The sequence below is a fragment of the Bufo bufo genome, chromosome 5 (genome assembly GCF_905171765.1).
Source record: "Bufo bufo chromosome 5, aBufBuf1.1, whole genome shotgun sequence".
NCBI lineage: Eukaryota > Metazoa > Chordata > Amphibia > Anura > Bufonidae > Bufo > Bufo bufo.
Window position 1 is genome coordinate 166,108,087 of NC_053393.1, and position 23,332 is coordinate 166,131,418.

The following is a 23,332-nucleotide window of genomic DNA, read 5'->3' on the forward strand; positions in this document are numbered from 1 at the left end:
CTTGTGACACATTGTACTTCATGATGGTCATAAATTTGAGTCAATATATTTCACCTTTATTTATGAAAAAATCCCAAATTAACCAAAAATGTTGAAAATTTTTCAAAATTTATATTTATCTGCTTTTAAAACAGAAAGTGATACCTCATAAAATATTTATTACTTAACATTCCCCATATGTCTACTTTATGTTGATATCATTTTGGAAATGTCATTTTTTTTTTTTTTAGGATGTTTAGAAGGCCTAGAATTTTAGAAGCAATTCTTAAATTTTTAAGAAAATTGCCATAACACGGACACCGCGGATCCGCAAAACACGGACACCGGCAATGTGCTTTCCGCATTTTGCGGATCCGCACATTGCCAGAACTATATAGAAAATGCCTTTTCTTGTCCGCAATTGCGGACAAGAATAGGACATGTTCTATAGGCTCTACAAAAAACGCAGTGTTCGCCCGATCAGGCCTGATCTTGTGCGCACACTTGCGTTCAGTCCGCCCCTCCGCAGTGACAGAATTTTTTTTTTCTGATCACTGCAAAAACACTGTAAAATTGCTGCGGCGCTATAAAGATCACTTTTGAGGGGCATGGCGAGTTCATAGATTTTTTTTTTTTTTTTTTGGCACAAGTTAGCGGAAAAAGATTTTTATTTTTTATTTTTTCTTACAAAGTCTCATATTCCACTAACTTGTGGCAAAAAATAAAATCTCACATGAACTCACCATACCCCTCACGGAATCCAAATGCGTAAAATTTTTTAGACATTTATATTCCAGACTTCTTCTCACGCTTTAGGGCCCCTAAAATGCCAGGGCAGTATAAATACTCCACATGTGACCCCATTTTGGAAAGAAGACACCCCAAGGTATTTCGTGAGGGGCATGGCGAGTTCATGTAAAATTTTATTTTTTGTCACAAGTTAGTGGAATATGAGACTATGTAAGAAAAAAAATATATATAATAATAAATCATTTTCCGCTTACTTGTGCCAAAAAAAAAAATATTCTAGGAATTCGCCATGCACCTCACGGAATACCTTGGGGTGTCTTCTTTCCAAAATGGGGTCACTTGTGGGGTATTTATACTGCCCTGGCATTTTAGGGGCCCTAAAGCTTGAGTAGTAGTTTGGAATCCAAATGCGTAAAAAATGCCCTGTGAAATTCTAAAGATACTCATTGGAAGTTGGGCCCCTTTGTGCACCTAGGCTGCAAAAAAGTGTCACACATGTGGTATCGCTGTACTCAGGAGAAGTAGGGCAATGTGTTTTGGGGTGTATTTTTACATATACCCATACTGTGTGTGATAAATATCTCTGTAAAATGACAACTTTGTATAAAAAAAATTGGAAAAGTTGTCTTTTACAGAGACATTTATCTCACCCAGCATGTGTATATGTAAAAATACACCCCAAAACACATTGCCCTACTTCTTCTGAGTACGGCGATACCACATGTGTGACACTTTTTTGCAGCCTAGGTACGCAAAGGGGTCCAAATTCCAATAAGTATCTTTAGAATTTCACAGGGCATTTTTTACGCATTTGAATTCCAAACTACTTCTCACGCTTCTCAAAGACATGTAGAACAATAAATTTAGAGAAAATGTATATAGAAATGTAGTTTTATTTGAAAAATTTTACAACAGAAAGTGAAAAATGTCTTTTTTTTTTGCAAAAATTTCGGTCAATTTTGATTAATATCAAAAAAAGTAAAAATGTCAGCAGCAATGAAATACCACCAAATGAAATCTCTATTAGTGAGAAGAAAAGGAGGTAAAATTCATTTGGGTGGTAAGTTGTATGACCGAGCAATAAACCGTGAAAGTAGTGTAGTGCAGAATTGTAAAAAGTGGTCTGGTCATTAAGGGGGTTTAAGCTAGGGGAGCTGAGGTGGTAAAGGAAAATGGAGATGACATAAAGCACAGAATTTTTTTTTTACATAGACATCATTCACAGATAGTTTTACAATCTCTGCATAATATTACATACGATGCGCTATGTGAAAACATAACAAAAATAAAATATTAAAAATAATTAACATATAAAAGGAACTAGGTCTCCTGTCGAGGTCAAGGACAACAATATGTCGTCTGCGTATAGAGATATTCTATGATTTTGATTACCAATTTGCACTCCTTTAATATCCTTATGTGACCTAATAGCTTGGGCAAGTGGTTCCATGGCAAGTATGAAGATTATGAAGAGGAGAGAGAGGGCAGCCTTGCCTTGTGCCGTTGGTTACTTTAAATGGGGAAGACAGTGCACCGTTTATAAATACCTTCGCTGAAGGCTTAGAGTATAGTGCCTGGATTGCGGTTATGAAAGTCGCCCCTAACCCCATCTTATGTAGTACTGAGAGTGCAAATGACCAATTTAGGTGATCAAACCCCTTTTTCGGCATCTAATGCTAGTAGTATAGTTTGCTCCTTCTTACGGGTCACGTAGTCTACAAGATTTAGTACTCTACGTGTATCTGTTATTTGCCTGCCCTTTATGAAACCCGTTTGATCTGTATTAATCAACTGCGGAAGGACTGTTGAAAGTCTAGTAGCCAATATTTTAGCGTAAATCTTCAGATCAGTGTTTAAGAGGGAAATGGGTCTGTAGTTGTGGGGCATATCTGAGGGTTTGCCAGGTTTCGGTAAAGCAACAATGGTTGCTGAAAGCATTTTGTCCGGAAACGTGCCGTTCTGAAAGGCTTCATTGAATACTTTTGCTAAATATGGAGTAAGAAGGTCTTGGAAAGTTTTATAATATAGGTTGGAGAATCCGTCAGGGCCTGGGGATTTATGTAGAGGGAGGGAGGCTATGGTTTTTGTGAGTTCAGAATAGGTGATGGGCATAGATAATGAGTCCCTTTCATGTGGACCTAATGATGGTAGATGTAATTTATCTAAATATGATGTAATTTCTGACGGGGTGGCAGTATGGGTGTTGTGGGAATCTTTGAGGTTATACAGGGATGAATAATATTCCGCAAAGTGATCAGCAATGGCTTTTGGGTCATACATTTTTGACTGGTTGGTTGGGTGAGTTAGGTATGGGGTCCTAGTTTTTGCAGATCTAGTTTTTAGACAGCGAGCTAGTAGTTTCCCAGATTTATTATCCTGAGTAGTATCTGGCTTTTAGGGACCTCAAGTTTTTTTCGTATGAAAAAAGCAAGCTCTCTCTCAATTGTGTTCTGAGCAACTGGATTTGGGTCGCTCTGTCTGTGGAAAAGCTTGCTTTGTTCAGTAGCTCTAGAGGGGATAATTGCGCTAGAATGTCTAGTGTCTTTTGTTCTTTGTTTTTTTTTTTTAGCCAGGTGCCCCAATTTGATAAACATACCCCAAAGCAGTGCCTTATGAGCATTCCACAAGCTATATGGACTGGAGACAGAGAGATCATTTATGGAAAAATATTCTGTGATCGCCTTACCTATTTCAGCCCTATAGGACTGGTTGGACATGATGTACGGGCTGCAGCGCCAAAGGAAGTCTCTGTGGTTGGAAGCTTCTCTAATGGATAGAGTAATGGCAGCATGATCAGACCATTTGATCAATTCAATGGTAGATTGAGATGAAAGTTGAAGGAGAGATCTGCTAATGAGAAATAGATCAATGCGAGAATATGTGTGGTGTACCTGAGGAAAAAAAGGAAAAATCGCGCTCAGTGGCGTGGTGTAGTCTGTATATGTCATACAGCTCCTCCCTCTGCAAAATAGGTTGCAAGGTAGGGTAGAGGCATCTTGAGGGGGCTGTGGAATCTGCAGTAGCATCTGGTACAATATTAAAGTCTCCACGTATAATAAGGTGACCTTTGCGCATCCTGGAAACTTTAACTAAAACTTTGTTCAAGAAATGTATTTGGTGCTTATTGGGGGCATATAATCCTACAATGGTATATTCTATATTGTTCACCTTGCATACTATAATAAATCTGCCGCTATTATCTATGATAGATGCGCCGGGGGTATAGGATATTGAGTTGCTAAACGCTAGTATAATGCCTCTTTGTTTTTTGCGGAAGTGAGACTGTATAACAGCAAGATGGTAAAAGCTTTTGAAGCAGGCCTTGGATGTACCCCTTGAGGGCAAGTGAACCAATGTCCTCAGGGATGCCCTGAAATTTTACATTATTTCGCCTGGAGCGATCCTCCAGGTCATTTATTTTAGCTTGCATTCTCTCAATAACAGAGGATAGCTCCTCATGGCCATCTATTAGGTGATTGTGTGAGGCCGCAAACTCTCCCATCTTTGTATCAACATGTGAGACTCTGGAGTCCAAGTCTGTGATGGCAGATTGGAGGAGAGAAACTAAGGAGGAGAAGTCCTTATGCAATGCTGCACTGAAGGCAATCAGCATTTCCTTCAGGTTTCCTGAAGCTGGTTGGTCTGAGGTAGGGAACCCCTGGAGGATAGTGGAGGTGGGAAAAGCTGATGGGGACCCCTGACTCACCCCTTCTGGTGTGGCGGGAAGCTGATCCGGCCTCTGAGTGTCCAAGCTTCACGTGTACAGGGAAGATGGCGCCTGCGATCCTGCTTGGTGCTGGAATGATCAGGGGAATCTACCGCTCGGCGAAGATCCTGCTGAGGCAAGTTGCTGGGAGTGTGTCGTGGTGAGGCTCCATCGCTACTTTGCGTTGGTGGAGTAGCAACTGCCGTGCTCGCTGGTGACGGGGGAGGGGGAGACACTGTTGCACTTTGCTGCGCTCCCGCCGGCTCTTTTTTCAAAGTAAAAATCCAGCTTCTCCTGCTTGAAACCGGTCTTTCTTCCTCTGGGCATTTTGGGCAATTATATGGCAACCTCTTTATCGAGGCCAGGTCACTGTAGTAGGGGCAAAAGTGCTGTGACAGTCGCTGTGTGCCGGAGCGGAAGGATCAAGCGGCCATCGCAGTCAGCAGCCAAGCCCCCCGGCAGATTTTCCATTTTAATCAATCAATTTTTTCTTTAACACATTGAGGGTTAACAGCTAAACAAAACTCAATATTTATGACCCTGATTCTGCGGTTTACAGAAACACCCCACATGTGGTCATAAACTGCTGTATGGGCACACGGCATGCCGCAGAAGAAAAGGAGCGGCACATGGTTTTTGGAAGGCAGATTTTGCTGAACTGGTTTTTAGATGCCTTGTCCCATTTGAAGCCCCGCTGATGCACCCTTACAATAGAAACTCCCAAAAAGTGACCCCATTTTGGAAACTAGGGGATAAGGTGCCAGTTTTATTGGTACTATTTTTGGGTACATATGATTTTTGATCATTCATTATAACACTTTTTATGGGGCAAGGTGACAAAAAAATTGTTGTTTTAGCACAGCTTTTATTTATTTATTTTTACAGCGTTCACCTGAGGGGTTAGGTCATGTGACATTTTTGTAGAGCAGATCGTTACAGACGTGGCGATACCTAATACAGGGAGTGCAGAATTATTAGGCAAGTTGTATTTTTGAGGATTAATTTTATTATTGAACAACAACCATGTTCTCAATGAACCCAAAAAACTCATTAATATGAAAGCTGAATATTTTTGGAAGTAGTTTTTAGTTTGTTTTTAGTTTTAGCTATTTTAGGGGGATATCTGTGTGTGCAGGTGACTATTACTGTGCATAATTATTAGGCAACTTAACAAAAAACAAATATATACCCATTTCAATTATTTATTTTTACCAGTGAAACCAATATAACATCTCAACATTCACAAATATACATTTCTGACATTCAAAAACAAAACAAAAACAAATCAGTGACCAATATAGCCACCTTTCTTTGCAAGGACACTCAAAAGCCTGCCATCCATGGATTCTGTCAGTGTTTTGATCTGTTCACCATCAACATTGCGTGCAGCAGCAACCACAGCCTCCCAGACACTGTTCAGAGAGGTGTACTGTTTTCCCTCCTTGTAAATCTCACATTTGATGATGGACCACAGGTTCTCAATGGGGTTCAGATCAGGTGAACAAGGAGGCCATGTCATTAGATTTTCTTCTTTTATACCCTTTCTTGCCAGCCACGCTGTGGAGTACTTGGACGCGTGTGATGGAGCATTGTCCTGCATGAAAATCATGTTTTTCTTGAAGGATGCAGACTTCTTCCTGTACCACTGCTTGAAGAAGGTGTCTTCCAGAAACTGGCAGTAGGACTGGGAGTTGAGCTTGACTCCATCCTCAACCCGAAAAGGCCCCACAAGCTCATCTTTGATGATACCAGCCCAAACCAGTACTCCACCTCCACCTTGCTGGCGTCTGAGTCGGACTGGAGCTCTCTGCCCTTTACCAATCCAGCCACGGGCCCATCCATCTGGCCCATCAAGACTCACTCTCATTTCATCAGTCCATAAAACCTTAGAAAAATCAGTCTTGAGATATTTCTTGGCCCAGTCTTGACGTTTCAGCTTGTGTGTCTTGTTCAGTGGTGGTCGTCTTTCAGCCTTTCTTACCTTGGCCATGTCTCTGAGTATTGCACACCTTGTGCTTTTGGGCACTCCAGTGATGTTGCAGCTCTGAAATATGGCCAAACTGGTGGCAAGTGGCATCTTGGCAGCTGCACGCTTGACTTTTCTCAGTTCATGGGCAGATATTTTGAGCCTTGGTTTTTCCACACGCTTCTTGTGACCCTGTTGACTATTTTGAATGAAACGCTTGATTGTTCGATGATCACGCTTCAGAAGCTTTGCAATTTTAAGAGTGCTGCATCCCTCTGCAAGATATCTCACTATTTTTGACTTTTCTGAGCCTGTCAAGTCCTTCTTTTGACCCATTTTGCCAAAGGAAAGGAAGTTGCCTAATAATTATGCACACCTGATATAGGGTGTTGATGTCATTAGACCACACCCCTTCTCATTACAGAGATGCACATCACCTAATATGCTTAATTGGTAGTAGGCTTTCGAGCCTATACAGCTTGGAGTAAGATAACATGCATAAAGAGGATGATGTGGTCAAAATACTCATTTGCCTAATAATTCTGCACGCAGTGTATGTATACTTTTTCTTATTTAAGTTTTACACAATAATAGCATTTTTGAAACAAAAAAAATGTTTTTAATGTGTCCATGTTCTGATATGTCTATTTTTATTTATTTTCTATTTAAATTTTTTTATTTTTTTATTTTTTTTATTCCTTACTTGGGGAATTCTTTTTTTTTACATGTGAAACCTTTTTTTTTATTTTTTATTTTACACTTTTCATCCCCCATAAGGTCATACAAGACCTCTGGGGGACATTTAACTTAACTTTATATATATATATATATATATATATATATATATATATATATATATATATATATATATATATATATATTTATATATTTTCACTATTGATTTCTCCTGTAGCTGGGGCTGACATAGTAGCCCCAGTTACAGGGAAAATACACCCCCCAGAAAGGCTGTACTGCGGTATACTGCGCTGTACAGCCTCAGTGCAGGGCTGATCGAGGTCTGTGAAAGACCCGACAGCTCCTGCACTCACCCGGCATAGCGCTTCCTGCTCAGTATACACAGCGCAATTTGATGCAGTGTACGGCGTATGGTCTGAGCACTGACAGGCTAACCCCCACCCCTTTTATCTCTGCAGCAATGCTGGCAGAACTCATACGTCTATTTTGAAAAGACAACCTCTGGATATGACGTTGACCATGTGCACTCAACTTCTTTGGTTGACCATGGTGAGGCCTGTTCTGAGTGGAACTTGTCTTGTTAAATGCTGTATGGTATTGGCCACCGTGCTTCAGCTCAGTTTCAGTGTGTTGGCAATCTTCTTATAGCCTAGGCCATCTTTATGCAAAGCAACAATTCTTTTTTCAGATCCTCAGAGAGTTATTTGCAATAAGGTGCCATGTTGAACTTCCAGTGACCAGTATGAGAGAGGGTGAGAGCAATAACACCAAATTAAACGAACCTGCTCCCCATTCACACCTAAGACATTACAACACTAAGAAGTCACTTGACACCAGGGAGGGTGTGCTCACTTATGTTGCCAGCAGTTTAGACATTAATGGCTGTATGTTGCGTTATTTTGAGGGCACATCAAATTTTTTGCAGGACAATTTATAATTTTCATAATTTTCATTGGTGTTGTTTTGGAGTACATAAGAATTTTTGGTCACTGTTTTATTCTGTCTTTTGGTGGTGGATAATAAAAAAAAAACAGCATTGTGTGGGATAAATTACGTGCTAAGGCCTCATGCACACGGCTGTAGGAGGTCTGTGCTCGTATTGCAGCCCGCATACAGTGGGTCCGCAATATATGGGCACGGCCGTGTGCGCACCATATCACCCACTGACTTGAATGAGTCCAAAATCTGGAAGTTGCGGTGTGCAGCGGAGGCACGGATCAGAAGCTACGGAGTGCGGTCAGTGCTTGTGCTTTGCAGACCACAATTTGTAGGCACGGCCGGCACACAGTCACGTGCATGAGACCTACACAAAATGTGTAGAGGCGAAAAAAGCATTCTTTTCCAAGGAAAAAGCTGTGTGTGTTTGTTTCTAACTATTAATTTACCACTTATTTAGTCCCACAGGGGGACTTTGACATGCAATTCTTTGATCACGTAGATAATACACTGTACCACTTATATAGTACAGTGTATTATACTGTCCGTTGAAACTGACAGGAAATCCATTAGGCTGTGTGTCTGGCATAGACAGAGAGCAGACCTGGGGGCCTTAACTAGGCCCTGGCTGCCCTGTAAAGACATCAACACCCTGCAGTCTCATTTGTGGTGGTGCTAATAGGTAACAGAGGGAGCCCCCTATTAACCTATAAACAGGTGTAGCACTGTATCTGGAAGAAAGCAGTCATGTTTTCTAATCTCAAACAAACCCCTTGGGCATTTCTAAGTCATATGGCTACAGGTTTCACTAATTTAATTAAATGCTATGGAATTGTTCAAAATATAGAAGAGAAAATTTGTATAATCAGCTACAATGGAGTATTGTTTTTCATTTCATTTTTATTTTTTTGCTGTTTTGTGATTCAATTCGTTTGGAATTTTGTTTCGTTCCAAAAGCACAGCTGATGTAGAAGTCATGGCAAACGAAATACTTTTTGAATTCACACCCTTTTTTGTCTAAATATACTGGAAAAGAGGGTTGTTTGTTGCTTGTTATATTTAAATAGGATATTGTAATAGGTGTGCATGACTGAAAGGAAAGGCTTGTATCTACCCATAATACATTCATATGATTAGTTTATCATAAGGAAACCTTTTTTTCTCCTTTTTTCAATTAGGTTCTCAGCCGAAACACACAATACAATTTCAAGTTATACCTCAACTTCCACCAAGAAGCACGGAAAAACCAAAATACCCACAAGAGCCAATCTACCCCCAGGTTCCCATAGTGCCTTCAATTCCTAAACAGCCTGCACAACCTCAAGAACCTCATTATCCAAGCAAGCCAGACTCCCCATCCCAGCCTGGACAACCACAGCTACCTCTAGACCCTACCAGTACAAAGCCAAAACAACCACCAGCCAAACCAGAGCCTCCTACCTCTTCAGGATCTATCGTTATACCACTGGGTCCTGGACGAAATGGAGTCATTTTAGAGCATGGTCAAGCTGGCCCTCCTGGTAGATTGGTACAGACTGGATCAGGAAGGCCACAAGGTGCTAATGGAGAGCAAGAAATGCAAATGTCAAAAGGTTTTGCTGGAGCACCAGGCAAGTTGGACGCCCTTAAGTATCTATCTAACTATCTAGCAATCTGTCTAATCTGTCTATTCCTGTCCTCAACATTTCTAGGCCTGTACAGACTACACTAGTGTACCTCCAGGTGTATGTGAACCCCCACCCCCCAGTCCTTTTATATATTCCTTCCACCTAGGTTCGCTGGCCCTGCTCATATTGCCCTGCAAATTATAATCAATTTATGCATAGCCTTGTCCGTCTATATACCAATAGAAACCTATTATTCTTATATGCCTTTCCTCATAAAAATGCTGACTCTATACTACTTTTTCTCGATTATCCTTTCTTCTGCTAAAGTTAGTGGGTCAACAACTGTAATTCAAAAACAGTGTGAGGGCCACATGTCTCAGATTCTTTACTTTGTTTATTCAGCCAGTTCTCAAAGAGCCTATTTACACAGATATACTAGTAAGTCAGAGAACATTGAGCTGTGTAGGGTGCAGAAAATGAGTTAAGTGACTTGTAACTGGAACTTAAAGAATTACTGAATGATGGTATTGTTCAATGACCTCAGATTATATATATAATATATATGGCAAATGTTCTGCAGAGGGTCATCTCTAGTACCACAGCACATGGCACATATCAGTAAATGTAATAATAAAGAATTGGGTACATTATTGCCAGCAAATGCACTCTTCTTACCACACATCTGATTTCTCTTACAGCTTATCTCAAGCCAGCTAAAGATAAAACAGGTAACAATGTTGCATAGATATGTCTATTGGTCTGTGTATTGGGGGCCACATTTGTATATTTTCTCTATAACCTCAAGAATTATATAACTAGGACACACACTATTCTAATTTCCACCTATCCCTTGGTTGAACTTGATGGACATGTCTTTTCTCACCCTTATTAACTATGTAACCATAACATTGGCTGTAGGAGCTTTATGCATAAAATGAAAACGGATAAAGCTGAATCAGTGGATGCCAACTGGATCACATTTTATGTGTTTTAATCTAAGAAAAAAAATGTGTATGGATGTTATAGAGAAGCGCTCAACTTTTTTTTTTTTTTTTTTTTACATTTCTATTCACAATTGTTTTATCCATTCATATAGCAACAACATATTCCAGTGTAAAGAGATTTTCATCACATCAGTATCTGTCCCCAATAGGGCTCACAATAAAAGTTCCAACATAAGTCAATTAAATGACCCAAATTTTTGTAGTGTGGTTGGTAAGCACGGATTTACCTGAATGAAACCTGCCAAACACAGGGAGAACATCCAAGATCCATGTAGATGTTGCTCTTGGTCAGATTTGCAGTCCAGCCCTTAGTGCTTCAAGGCAACAGCGCTAATCACTGCACCACCGCGCTGCCATTTGTTAAAGGCAATGTGTCATCAGAAAATGGACCTATTGTCTAAATCACGTTTTTATGTTAAACCCATTTGTAAATTAATTTTTGGTGTTCTTTTTAATTTTCCATGTCAATATTTATATTTAAACAAAAGCCATAAAATCTTGCAGTTTTCACACTGGCCACTGAGCCTAGTATTAGGTGCCACTTCTTGGTCTGTACAGATCACTTTACTGCAGTTATCTCCCTTACTGGCCATTTTTAAAATGGCATATAATCCCCTCTGTGTATAGATAACACAGAATTCTCCATTCGCAATAGGTGATTGTCAAACCTTATCTACTCCTTGCTTGTAAGGATACTTTCACACAGACTGATCCGCACCAATAATGCAAACGCTTGTATCCGTTAATAACGGATCCGTTTGCATTATTCGTAAAAAAAAAAAAGTCTTAAGTAAAAACTGATCCGTCTTGACTTACCATTGAAAGTCAATGGGGGACGGATCCATTTTCAATTGCACCATATTGTGTCAGTGAAAAACGGATCCTTCCCCATTGACTTACATTGTAAGTCTAGACGGATCCGTTTGGCTCCGCTTAGTCAGATGGTCACCAAAACGCTGCAAGCTGCGTTTTAGTGACCGTCTAAAAAACGCAACAGAGACCAAATTGATGCATTCTCAACTGATCCTTATCCATTCAGAATGCATTGGGGCTGAACTTATCTGTTTTTGGCTGCTTGTGAGAGTCCTGAATCTGATCTCACAAGCGGACCCAGAAACGCCAGTGTGAAAGTAGCCTTAAATGACCTCTGCATGAGACACAGAGCATGCCTAGAAAACTCTACCATAGAAGTCAATAGGGTCAGCTCCTGTCCATTGTATCTATGGCCCATGTAGCTGCTGTAAAGCAATTCTTTATAGAGGCTTAGTCAGCATGATCAACCCTATTAAACCAGACATATTGCCTGGGCTCATCATGCTGATTAAAATTATACCTTTCTTTTGTCTGTATGTTAAACAGCTGCAGAGATATATGCATTTTAGTCATATGCAAATGAGAAAGTTGGAGCACCAGGGGGCAGGGCTGAATCCTTGGGAGCACTGCACATGTAACGCCCCCTTTTCTCTGCACACTCACCCTTCCCCTTGATTGAAAGGACTAGACATCAGCATGGTGAGGGCAGAGCTGTGTCCTAGCATGTACATATCATATAGACTTCTTGCTATAATGAGAAGAGTGGGTTTCTATGCTTAGAGAGCCAATACATTACTGCTTTTCTTTATAATCCTATATTGTTAACAGAACAAAAAAATAATAGTTTCTCCTAGGGTCTCTACATGCAAGGCTGACAACCTAGTCTTTTTTTTCTATGCTCAGAAAGTTAACACATATTACTGGTTTCTTTGTAATCATATAGTGTGCTTGTGAATAAAGCAGTAATGTTTATTAACTGTCTAAGCATAGAAACCCACTCTTCTTATTATCGTAAGTAGTATATATGATATGTACATGCTGGGACACAGCTTTGCCCTCACCATGCTGATGGTTAACCCTGTCAATTAAGGGGAGGGGGGAGAGTGCAGAGCACAGGGGGTGTTACAAGAGCAGTGCTCCAAGGATTCAGCCCTGCCTCCTGATGTGCCAACTTTTTCATTTGCATGTGAATGAAAATGCAGATACCGCTGCAGCTGTTACACATACAGACAAAAGAAAGATATTGTTTTAATAAACATGATCAGCCCTTCCAGCAGTGGTGGACTGGGAGCTTAAAGTGGCCCTGGAAAAATTACTACAAGTGGCCCCGTTTTGTAGTCTGGTCCAAATTGATGAAAGGCAGGGCCAACATAAGTAGGCAGGGCGAGCAATACCATATTGTAGCACATTATACCACACTAACAGAGCCAAATACCAGTTCATCACAAAATACTACCACCAGAAGCACAAAATACATCCCCAAAAACTTCCACTGGCCGGCCGTGAGGAGGGCTCATGTGGCCCCCTGGGCATCGTTCCACCGGGAAATTTCCCTGTAAGGTCTATGGCCAATCCGCCCCTGCCTACTAGCAGTATGCCTGGTTTAATAGGGTTGATCATGCGGACAGAGCGTCTTTAAATGTTTTCTACATGCTGTTATTAACAGATTGCACTCCTCATAATCATGTTCAGGAAATGGAATAAAAATTATTTGTAATCGGAAAATAAAAACAGATTAGAAAAATAGGATATGTTTTGCTATGTTTTTAACTGGCAGAAAAAAACATTTCCCTTGAATAAAACAGTGAGCTATATTGATGTCATCCCTATTATCCCAAGTAAAGGAAGTCTTAAAGAGGACCTTTCACCGTTCCTGACATGCCTGTTTCAATACATTCATGCATTCCCCATGTAATAACATTTCCGGAGCATCTATTCTTATGTCTGTATGTTGTGCAGTTATAATTGAATTGCTGTTGGCTTTCAGTAACGATACAGAGGGGATGTAACCAGTTGGGGGGTGTGCCTGCACGGACTCACACTATCCAATCAGTGCTGCCATTTTCAGACTGTACAGGTACATCCCCCCCCAAATTGTTACCCCCCCCCCCGTTCCTCTGTACCCTTACTGAAGACTAATCGCAATTCAATTATAACTTCTAGTAGTTATAATAAAGTAATGGCACAACATACAAACATAAGAATAGATGCTCCAGAATTGTTATTGTATTACACAGCAGTTATTCCAAATGAGAATCCACGTGGAAAACACTTGTAATCTGCAACATACCCTATGCAGTTAGCCTTAGGCCTCTTTCACATGAGCGTGACGGATTGGCTCTGTATGCGTTCAGGGTGCGTTCAGTGAAACTCACTCCATTTTGCAAGCAAGTTCAGTCAGTTTGGTCTGCGATTGCGTTCAGTTTTTTCCGCGCAAGTGCAATGCGTTTTGATGCGTTTTTCACGCGTGTGATAAAAAACGGAAGGTTTACAAACAACATCTCTTAGCAACCATCAGTGAAAAACACATTGCATCCGCACTTGCTTGCGGATGCAATGCGTTGTTTACTGAAGCCCCAATAACTTCTATGGGGCCAGGGCTGCGTGAAAAACGCAGAGTATAGAACATGCTGCATTTTTCACGCAACGCAGAACTGATGCGTGGAAAAAACCCCACTCATGTACACAGACCCATTGAAATGAATGGGTCAGGATTCAGTGCGGGTGCTATGCGTTCATGTCACACATTGCACTCGCGTGGAAAACTCGCTCGTGTGAAAGGGGCCTTAGGGTTTTGTAGGATTAGAAAAACCTGTCTGATTTCTTCAAGATACTGCCAGTCCACAGGCTGTGTGTGATACTGCAGCTAAAGCTGAGTTGGAGTTTGTGATACAACCCATGGACCAATGTGACATCAGTTTTATGCAGGAATGCTGCCATGTTTTTTTTAATCCTGTGCAATCACTTAAAGGTTGCCATAACAATTTAAAGTTCATCAAAAGTAATAATTTTAACCAAAAAGGTTGTCGGTTGAAATTTAACAGTGAATGATCATTTTAGCTGGCGGATGGAAAGTAGACAATGCCGGAAGGAAGTTGACTCTTTTGTCCCAACACTAATGACTCAAAGCATTACATAAATATAATCCAGTAGGTGGTTAGGCAGCACTCCCTCTGTGATGTGATTTCTTTATTGGGTGCCAGTATCCAGGTGATAATCCTGCAGGTGATCACCCCCCCCCCCCCCCCCCACTCCTTTTTTGCCTAAAAAGAATCACAAAACCCCGTTTTTGTGACTTTTTCAATGTCATTGCGACATTTTAACGTCAATGCTTGCTTTTTGCGACACCCTCACATAGTTATGAAAAGAGACATAGTGAACTGCCTTAAATAATGACTGAAATCTGCAAGAGTTCCAAGCTGCCATTCTGGTGTATGGACTAGCAGAGGAGGGAAGTAATATATGGCCCTACCAAGACTGGCGCAGCAGTTACTGCTCTTGATAAATCAGGGCCTGAGAGTTTACGTTTTTTCCCATGTTTGGTGGGTTTCCCGCAGGTTTTCAGTTTCCTTCCACAATGGTTACTCTGAGCCAAATACACTGCATCATAGTGATCTATGATGCTGAGAGTTCCACCCAACCACTGTTCTTTTGTGCTGTACCGAAATGATGCGGTCAGTACAGGATAGCAGACTTATGGTTTCACTGGAACTCACAGCACCATAGATCATAATAATGCAGTGAGTTCAGATCAAACAAGCCTAAGTTGGTCCCAGAAATTCATCCATCAAGTGGAGTGTGTTTCATGGACCATACTTGCCTGTCTGACAGCATTCTTAGTCTCCTTTAGGGCTCATGCACACGGCCATAGTTTCCATCTGCATCCGATTGTGTTTTTTGTGAATCGTATGCAGACCCATTAGTCTCAATGGGGCTGCAAAAGATGTGGACAGCACACACGTGTGCTGTCCGCATTCAAAAGTCAGTTTCGTGACCCTGCAAAAAATAGAACATGTCCTATTCTTGTCCCTTTTGTGGACATTTCTGCAGGTGTAATAAAAAATGGTGGCATGCACTCGGCCGGTATCCGTGTTTTGCGGGTCTCCCAATGCTGGTACTATGTAGTCATACGTACTTGCACACATCAGAACCTTTTTTCGGATTTATTTCTGGTATATATTAAAGGCTTAAATGCAATGTCAACATTCTGGTGCACCACTGATTCAGAGAAGCGGGTCCCACCAACTTTTATCATTCTGGGTACACGCTCATATTACAGATCTCCTGACATGTATGTTTTAGTAAATTCTTCCATAAAATGACAATTTTGGAGCATCTTCCTTAGAACTCTTAGAGTTTCTCTCTTTTCTGAGTAAACAGACAACTTAATGTTTCCAGTCCCCACACAGTCTGACATTGTCCAGTCAGTCATAAACTAAAATTCTGATTTGCTGGTTCAGTGCTTGCGATTTTTAATTGAAAGGCAATCCATTATATATATGATGTTGGAGTCCCTAATTCCAGGAACGTCAGGATTCACAGATTCTGATTGACACTGTTCTTTCTTCTTACACGTTCACACAGTGTGCAGTCTGACATTCAGCATAAACCATTCCTGTCTTCCAAGTAAGGGTACTTTCACACTTGCGGCAGAGTGATCCGGCAATCTGCATGCAAACGGACAGCATTTGTAGACTGATCCGGATGCGGATCCATCTTACAAATGCATTGCAAGAACGGAATGGAATGTTATACCCAGAGCAGCAATCAAAATCTGAGCAAGATCCTGGACTTAGGGACCGAAATAATGTAGCAAAAAGACCGGCACGTGTCGGTCTTTTCGCTACATTGTTTTAACAGGACGCCAATCCATTGACGCGTGCACCGCAACTCTAAAAAGGTGGTGCCGACCTGTTACCTATCGAAACGTATTAGGGACCGAAATGTCATAAATAGTTTTGACTAGTTTTCAGTAAAAAGTCACATGCATTGAACCAACAAATCTGAGTGCAGAGTTCTACATTATGGCTGTAATTGTATTGAGATCCTCCTTGTGCAAAAATAACTGTATGGAGTGCCTGTGATCTATTGTGTATTGTCCAATAGGCACTGTCAGTGTCTGTGCAGGGACAAGTGAAATCTTAATGCCTGGTTGTCAATTTATTCATTTATATTCCAAAAGAAAGCAGAAAAACATCACATTACAAAGTTCTAAGAGAAGATGCTCCACAGCTGTTATTTCACGGGGAATGCATATATTTGCAAAAAGGAGTGGAGACATTGCTCCTTCAAAGGATGGAGCCACATGTGGTCACAATGTAATAATAAAAATGTTTATTAGACACACTGCCACTGTGAAATGCAGAAGCATGGCTTGGGTGTATTATTGTCCTTCTTCAGGCTTGGGAGACAGATGGGGGACACGTGTTCATACCATGCTTTTGTGTGTCTCGTGTATTTGAAGAAGGGCAAGAAAACACCCAAAACAATGCTTTCGCCTTTCAATGTGGTGATGTAACTAATTAAAAAAAAAATAAGCAGTAAAATTGAATAACTATATGTCCAAGTACTGTCTACTTTTTTTTTTCTTTTTTGTCTACAGGAGTAGTGACAGGTCCTCTTATGTTTTATATTAATGTTTAACTGTCTTAAGATTGGTATTCCTTATGAAAAGTATTAATTTCTCTTTTTTATGTATTATAAAAACTAGTGTTGAGCAACTTGTGTTTTGCAAGTTCGGGTATGGGTTATCTAAGAATTCCGTAATAGATTCCGTTACCACAGACCATAATGGAATTCTATGATGGCATGCACCACAGAAGCTTATAAGAGGCATTCCATATTGCATTCCATCATCATAGAAGTCTATGGCCAGCATAGGAATGCGAAACGGAATTCCTCTTATAGGCTTCCGTGGTGCATGCCGTCAACGAATTCAGTTATGGTCCATGGTAATGGAATCCATTATGGAATTCTTAGATAACCCGAACGCCGAACTTGCAAATGGCTCAACACTAATAAAAACCCATTGATCTTAAATAGTTTGCGATCTTAAAAGTGTATTTCATGTTAGGAAATGTACTGCAAAATGGATAACTAGGAAAAATTGTCATTGTGTTTCTTTTTTCTTTCCAGATCAAATATTGATCACTACATTTTCAGAATCCAGAGGTGAGGCATTATTTAACATAATAACCTTAAATGAGTCTACGAGATCAATTTGGTGTAATATTATTCGACTGTACTGTTTATTAAACAGTCTAAGACCACATAATTAGCGGCTGTACTATATTCGCTATTGTTAAGAAAAAAATTTTTATCCCCTTAAAGGGAGTCACCAACCGGAACTGTTTGTAACCGTTTGGATGGCAGTGTGGCTCTCCAGTAATCTTTTACAGATATATTTTTATGTGTTAATCAACCTTTTTTAGCCCCCAATAATTTTTTTTTCAATTAATATGCTAATTAGATCACAAGGGGCTGTAATTATCGGTGCTAGAGTCCAGTCGTTCCTCTTCCACCTCCCAGCCTCAGTGACGTCATCACGAGCCCACTGTAAATCTAGAACAGGTGCACATCTCCTTTGTGTGTGCCTGCACTGTCTGTTAGCTGCTTTGGGCAGTGGCTTCAATTACTTAACTGAATACTGCTGGCACATGCGCAATTCAGTTATTGAAGCCACTGCCTGAAGCAGGCAACAGATGGCACAGATAAAGGAGATGTGTGCTTGTGCAAGATTTCCAGCGGACTCCTGATGACGTCACCGAAGCTGGAAGGTGAAGGGAGGAGCAGGGCTCTGTTCTGATGGACACTGCTGGGCTCCAGCATCGGTAAGTACAGCCCCTTGGTCTCTTTTTACCTAAAAATGTTTTTTTTTTTCAGGGGCTACAAAACATTGATTAGCACATAAGGGTATATTTGTAAAAGACTGTAGCAGAGCTACACTGCCATCTAAATGGTCACAAACTGTCCTGGTTGGTAAGACTCCCTGTAATGCAGTGATGGCTTTTTTCTTTAGAGCCCTAGTATCCTGATATGTATTTCTGCTGTATTTGTATTTAGTGGTAAGATACTATTACTTTACATGGAGTTGTCTTGCTATACACCACAAGTCTTTGTATGGTCCTATTCAACCCAGATGGAAAGCCCTTTGTGGAATTAATTATCAGAGCTGATGTTAGCTTCCTGTTTTTCATAACACTTGCCAGAGGTAAAACCTCTTTTCACAAACATATTACAATACCCACCATGTGTGGAGCTCTCAGACCACATGCAGTATTTTTTTCATTGCTATCACAGTTTATTTCCCAATGGCTTTTATGCTGTTTTGGAATTATACTTTCAAACTTTTTATTACCGTATATGTAGATCAGTGGTGGGATGCAGCTCCATAAAGAAATATCATATAATCTCAGTTAATAAAGATAAAAATCATGTGATCAATATGATGTCATAGTGACATGCCATAAGTTTTGGTCGATGGGGGTCTATGTGCTGAAGCCTCCACTGATTATTAAAAAGTCTATGAGCCCATCGTCGGCTAGCATGAGAGACTGTGGAGATCTCAGCACCCAGATGTCCACCATTCAAAACCTTTGACATGTCCCTTTGAGTTGTTGAAAACTTTTTGAAATGACAGTTACACTTTAAGTACAACATCACTTTTAGACACATTGGAGCCAATACCATAGTCCTGTCTCACTACTGGGTGTGTTTGCTACTAGTTTACAGAATTCTGTGGTTAGCTAGTGGTTACGGAATGCAAAAAGTGTCTCGTGGTCAAGTTCTATCAGTAGAAGTTCCCATTAGTCTCTCAAGCTAACAAACAGTTTTCTCTGTCAGTACTAAGGAGGTAGTGGTCCGTGTAGTCTAGGAGGCAACAGTCTTATATAGCATTAGGAGTGGGTGGAGATAGTGTAGTTTATTATTTTGAGACAGTGATCACACAGCAGGAGGGATAGGATACTTGTAGTACTTATCTTTTGGGATCTAATATTTCTATCTAATATAGTCCTCCTGAGAAGCTAAAAGTCAGAATGACATGAAAAGGCCACTTTTCAGGTTCCAAGTTAATGGCAAAGCGTAGGCAGGAGCAGACATTCATTAAAGAAATCCGTAAGTCCTCAAGGGAGACGACCACAGACACTAAAGCAATCGCGACCCAATTTGAAGAATACTACTCCTCCCTATACAACCTAAGATCTGGTGATACACCTCATGTATGTAACTCTAGAAAAGTGCAAATAGAGAAATTCGTACACTCCTTACAACTGCCCTCATTGTCCAGGCTACAGAGTAACCATCTGGAGACCCCATTCTCCTTACAGGAACTACAACTGGCCCTGAAAGACACCCCCATGGGAAAAAGCCCTGGCCCAGATGGGCTGCCACTACTGTATTACAGGTCTTTCTGCGACACGCTTTCTCCGCATCTTCTGCTAGCTTTTAACTCGGCAGCCAGGGATGGAAACTTCCCACCTCAATCCTTATCTGCCCACATTACTGTACTGCCTAAAGAAGGTAAAGACAGCAAAATGTGTAACAGTTACAGACCTATATCCCTACTTAATGTAGACATCAAACTTAACGCCAAAATGATCGCTAACAGGCTCTCTCCTTTACTCCCCTCTTTGATTCATTCGGAACAAGTGGGATTCGTAAAAGGCAGAGAAGGAAAAGATAACACCCTACAGTTATTGCAGATCATACCATACGCTAAGCTTAAAAAAGTTCCCATTGCCCACTTATCTACAGATGCGGAGAAGGCGTTCGACAGAATTGATTGGCTGTACGTGAGGGAAGCATTACAAAAGTTCAACCTTCCCGAACCCTTCATAAACGCCATATTTGCTTTATACACCAACCCCACAGCCTCAATTAGGATTAATGGAACCCTGTCCTCCAGTTTTAGAATCTCCAATGGAACTAGGTTAGGGTGCCCCCTTTCTCCCCTCCTTTTTATCCTTCTAATGGAGACATTGATCCAACATATCAGACAATACCCAGAGATTAAGGGAGTCACGATTGGGGGTCGGTGTCATAGAACGGCGGCATACGCAGATGATTTGCTAATTATAACTTCTAATCCAGATGTGTCTTTTCCAGCACTGTCTAAAGTATTTGTCGAAATCCACTCTTTATCTAATTTCAAAATAAACCCAACGAAGTCAATAGCCATGAATATATCTTGCTCTCGAAACGCGATACACCGGGCTAAGGCCAACGCAGACTTCCCATGGACCACTGATCATATAAAATACTCAGGCCTCAAAATATCTCCTAACGCTGATAGCTGGTTCTCCCTCAACTACACCCCATTACTTTGTCTGATAGGGACTATCATTAGCTCATGGAAAATCCCATATATTTTGTGGATGGGAAGAGTAAACCTAACTAAAATGATGATAATGCCAAAAGTGCTATACCTGTTTCAAACTCTCCCCATATTCCTACCCAAATCAGTCCTTATGCAAGTGCGGAAAACTATTTTAAAGTTCACCTGGGCAAATGGGATATATAGAGTTGCTTACTCTACTATGGTCCGCCCAAAAAATCTGGGGGGGAATTGGGTTCCCTGACATAGAAGGTTTGTATAGAACAGTTCAACTAACCAGAGTACTGGACTGGTATAGAAACCTCTCACAGAAACTATATGTGAAGATTGAGGAAGAAAATGCAGGTTTTTCATTGACCCAAGCATTAACTGGGGTTGGCTTAGGTAAACACCCTCCCACTAATACACCTTTATTGACGAGGGCCCCGCTGTCTGTGTGGGCAACTACCTGCACGCATTCCCTGTGGGCGCATCCCTCTCCACTATTGACTGTTGGAGATCTATTGGGCCTTACAGACCCATTCTCCTCCCATTGGTTTGACAAACAAAGATTGCTGAAAGACCACAGACTATGCGACATACTGATAGATTATGCCTTTCCAGACCTACTGACCCTGCAAACCAAACTTCCGACCCTCAAATAAGACTACCTCACACATGCCCAACTTATAAGCAATTTTAAAACCATTAAGTTGGAAGAGATGATGGGAAGAGAAAACTACGAGTTTGAAAAATTGGCCTTACTTAGATCCCCTCCTCCTTAGCTGATATCTACGATATATAAAATGATTGTGGGTTCTGTAGGTTGTCCTAAACCCTCGTATATAGGAGTTGAACCTTTAACTGTCCTCGGATGACACCAGAGTTATCTACAGAAATGCCTGGGGTCCATCCAGACTTTATACAAAGTCTCTATGAATCCGCTCATTCCCTCCTCTTGCTGGAGGTGCCTCACAGGTACGGGTTCATATATGCACTTATGGTGGGACTGCCCCATGATCACCCCCTTCTGGGCAAAAGTAGGGAAAGTATTACAAAAAGTATGTACAGGTTCACCAGAGATTTCACCAATTATGTTATTCCTAAATATCCTACCTGACTCTATGAACAAATATAATGTTCTACTCTGGAGACATATGGTACTAGTAGCTAAGAGTATGATCCCTCTATATTGGAAACAAATGATAACACCACCTCTCTCTCACTGGTTTCAGAAATTGGGTCAAGTGGCCAGGTTAGAGGACCTGAGTGCCTTTACGCATAATGCCACAGCCAAATATTACAGAACCTGGGAACCCTGGCTAACTTTCGCTAGTGACCCAGAGACACAACAACAATTCTTAACAGAATAAATCGGAGATTAAGCTCCTCCACTCTCCTGAGTGACCACCCCGCGCATCCCTCCTACTCTTACCTTTAGTTTATTTTCTTTTTATCCCCCTCAATCCTTTTATCTCTGAGAGCATTTTATTTCTGGAATCTTTCATGCTTTGCATCGTATAACCTTGCATATTTGTATTTTATGTTTCGACCACATTGCCTTAAACCAGGGGCGTAGTTATAGGGGGTGCAGAGGTAGCAGTCGCTACCGGGCCCAGGAGCCTGAGGGGGCCCAACGACCCTTGTGCCGCATATGAAGACACCAGTATTATAGAAAGTGCATGTTGTTCAAGTCTGACTGGAGGGAAGGGGTTAGGTCAAGTATTTGGCATGGGGCGGGGGTGCCGTTTCAATTTCTGCCTCAGGCAGCACGAAGGCCTTGTGCTCCCCTGCCGCTGGCCACAAAGCACTGAGGGAAGGGGGGCCTAAGCTGAACTCTTGCACGAAGGCCCATGAGCCTTTAGCTACGCCCCTGCCTTAAACCCGTTATATCGCGCACATCTTTAGACACATCTCTGCAAATTTGGATAGAGCTGTTTTTCTAGTTAGATATAGAGTTGGTTCTGTATGTTATTACCTGCAATTACTAGGATAAACGTTTGATTTAAACTTGGCATATCATTTAATTGTTAAGAAAAGAAAACTTCTGTACAAGTGTGATGTTAATTTGTTGAACACTGTTCTGAAAGAAGGAAAATAAATAAAGAATATATATATATATATATATATATATATATATATATAATATATATATATATATATATATATAAAATCACGTTTCAAAGAAGGGAACCAACATGCATCATTTATATGTCCAAGTTCTCGAAAACCTGTTTAGAGAATAACCATACCTCGGAGTGTAGATCTCATGCTTGTTGTCTGTAAAGGAAAATTAGAGGCTCAGCTAATCTACATTGTAATCTTTGTATGAGATATTGAAAAGAAGACATGTTTCTGACAGTTTTCTTGTTTTTTGCTTTTGTCAAGGAGCAATTGCTACAACTACACAGATATCATTCTCAGCTGGACTGACTGAAAAACCAAGCTCATTTGAAGTTGGCCTAATTCCCTTTAATAATGTTCTGGTTAATGATGGCAAGCACTATAACCCTGAGACAGGTAACCTCCTGGAATATGCGACAGTGAAATTGTGGTGTTTTA

General features: G+C 40.8%; 1 protein-coding gene across 1 annotated transcript in view; it reads left to right on the plus strand.

Moving 5' to 3' along the window:
• The window catches only part of EMILIN2 (elastin microfibril interfacer 2), an 81,021-nt gene that overhangs the window by 47,386 nt on the left and 10,303 nt on the right, over positions 1–23,332 (plus strand). Inside the window, exons 5-8 of the mRNA XM_040431959.1 lie at positions 9,212–9,643; positions 10,339–10,368; positions 17,593–17,628; positions 23,159–23,290. Coding sequence (XP_040287893.1) covers positions 9,212–9,643; positions 10,339–10,368; positions 17,593–17,628; positions 23,159–23,290 — 630 coding nt within the window. The remainder of the gene's footprint in view (positions 1–9,211; positions 9,644–10,338; positions 10,369–17,592; positions 17,629–23,158; positions 23,291–23,332) is intronic.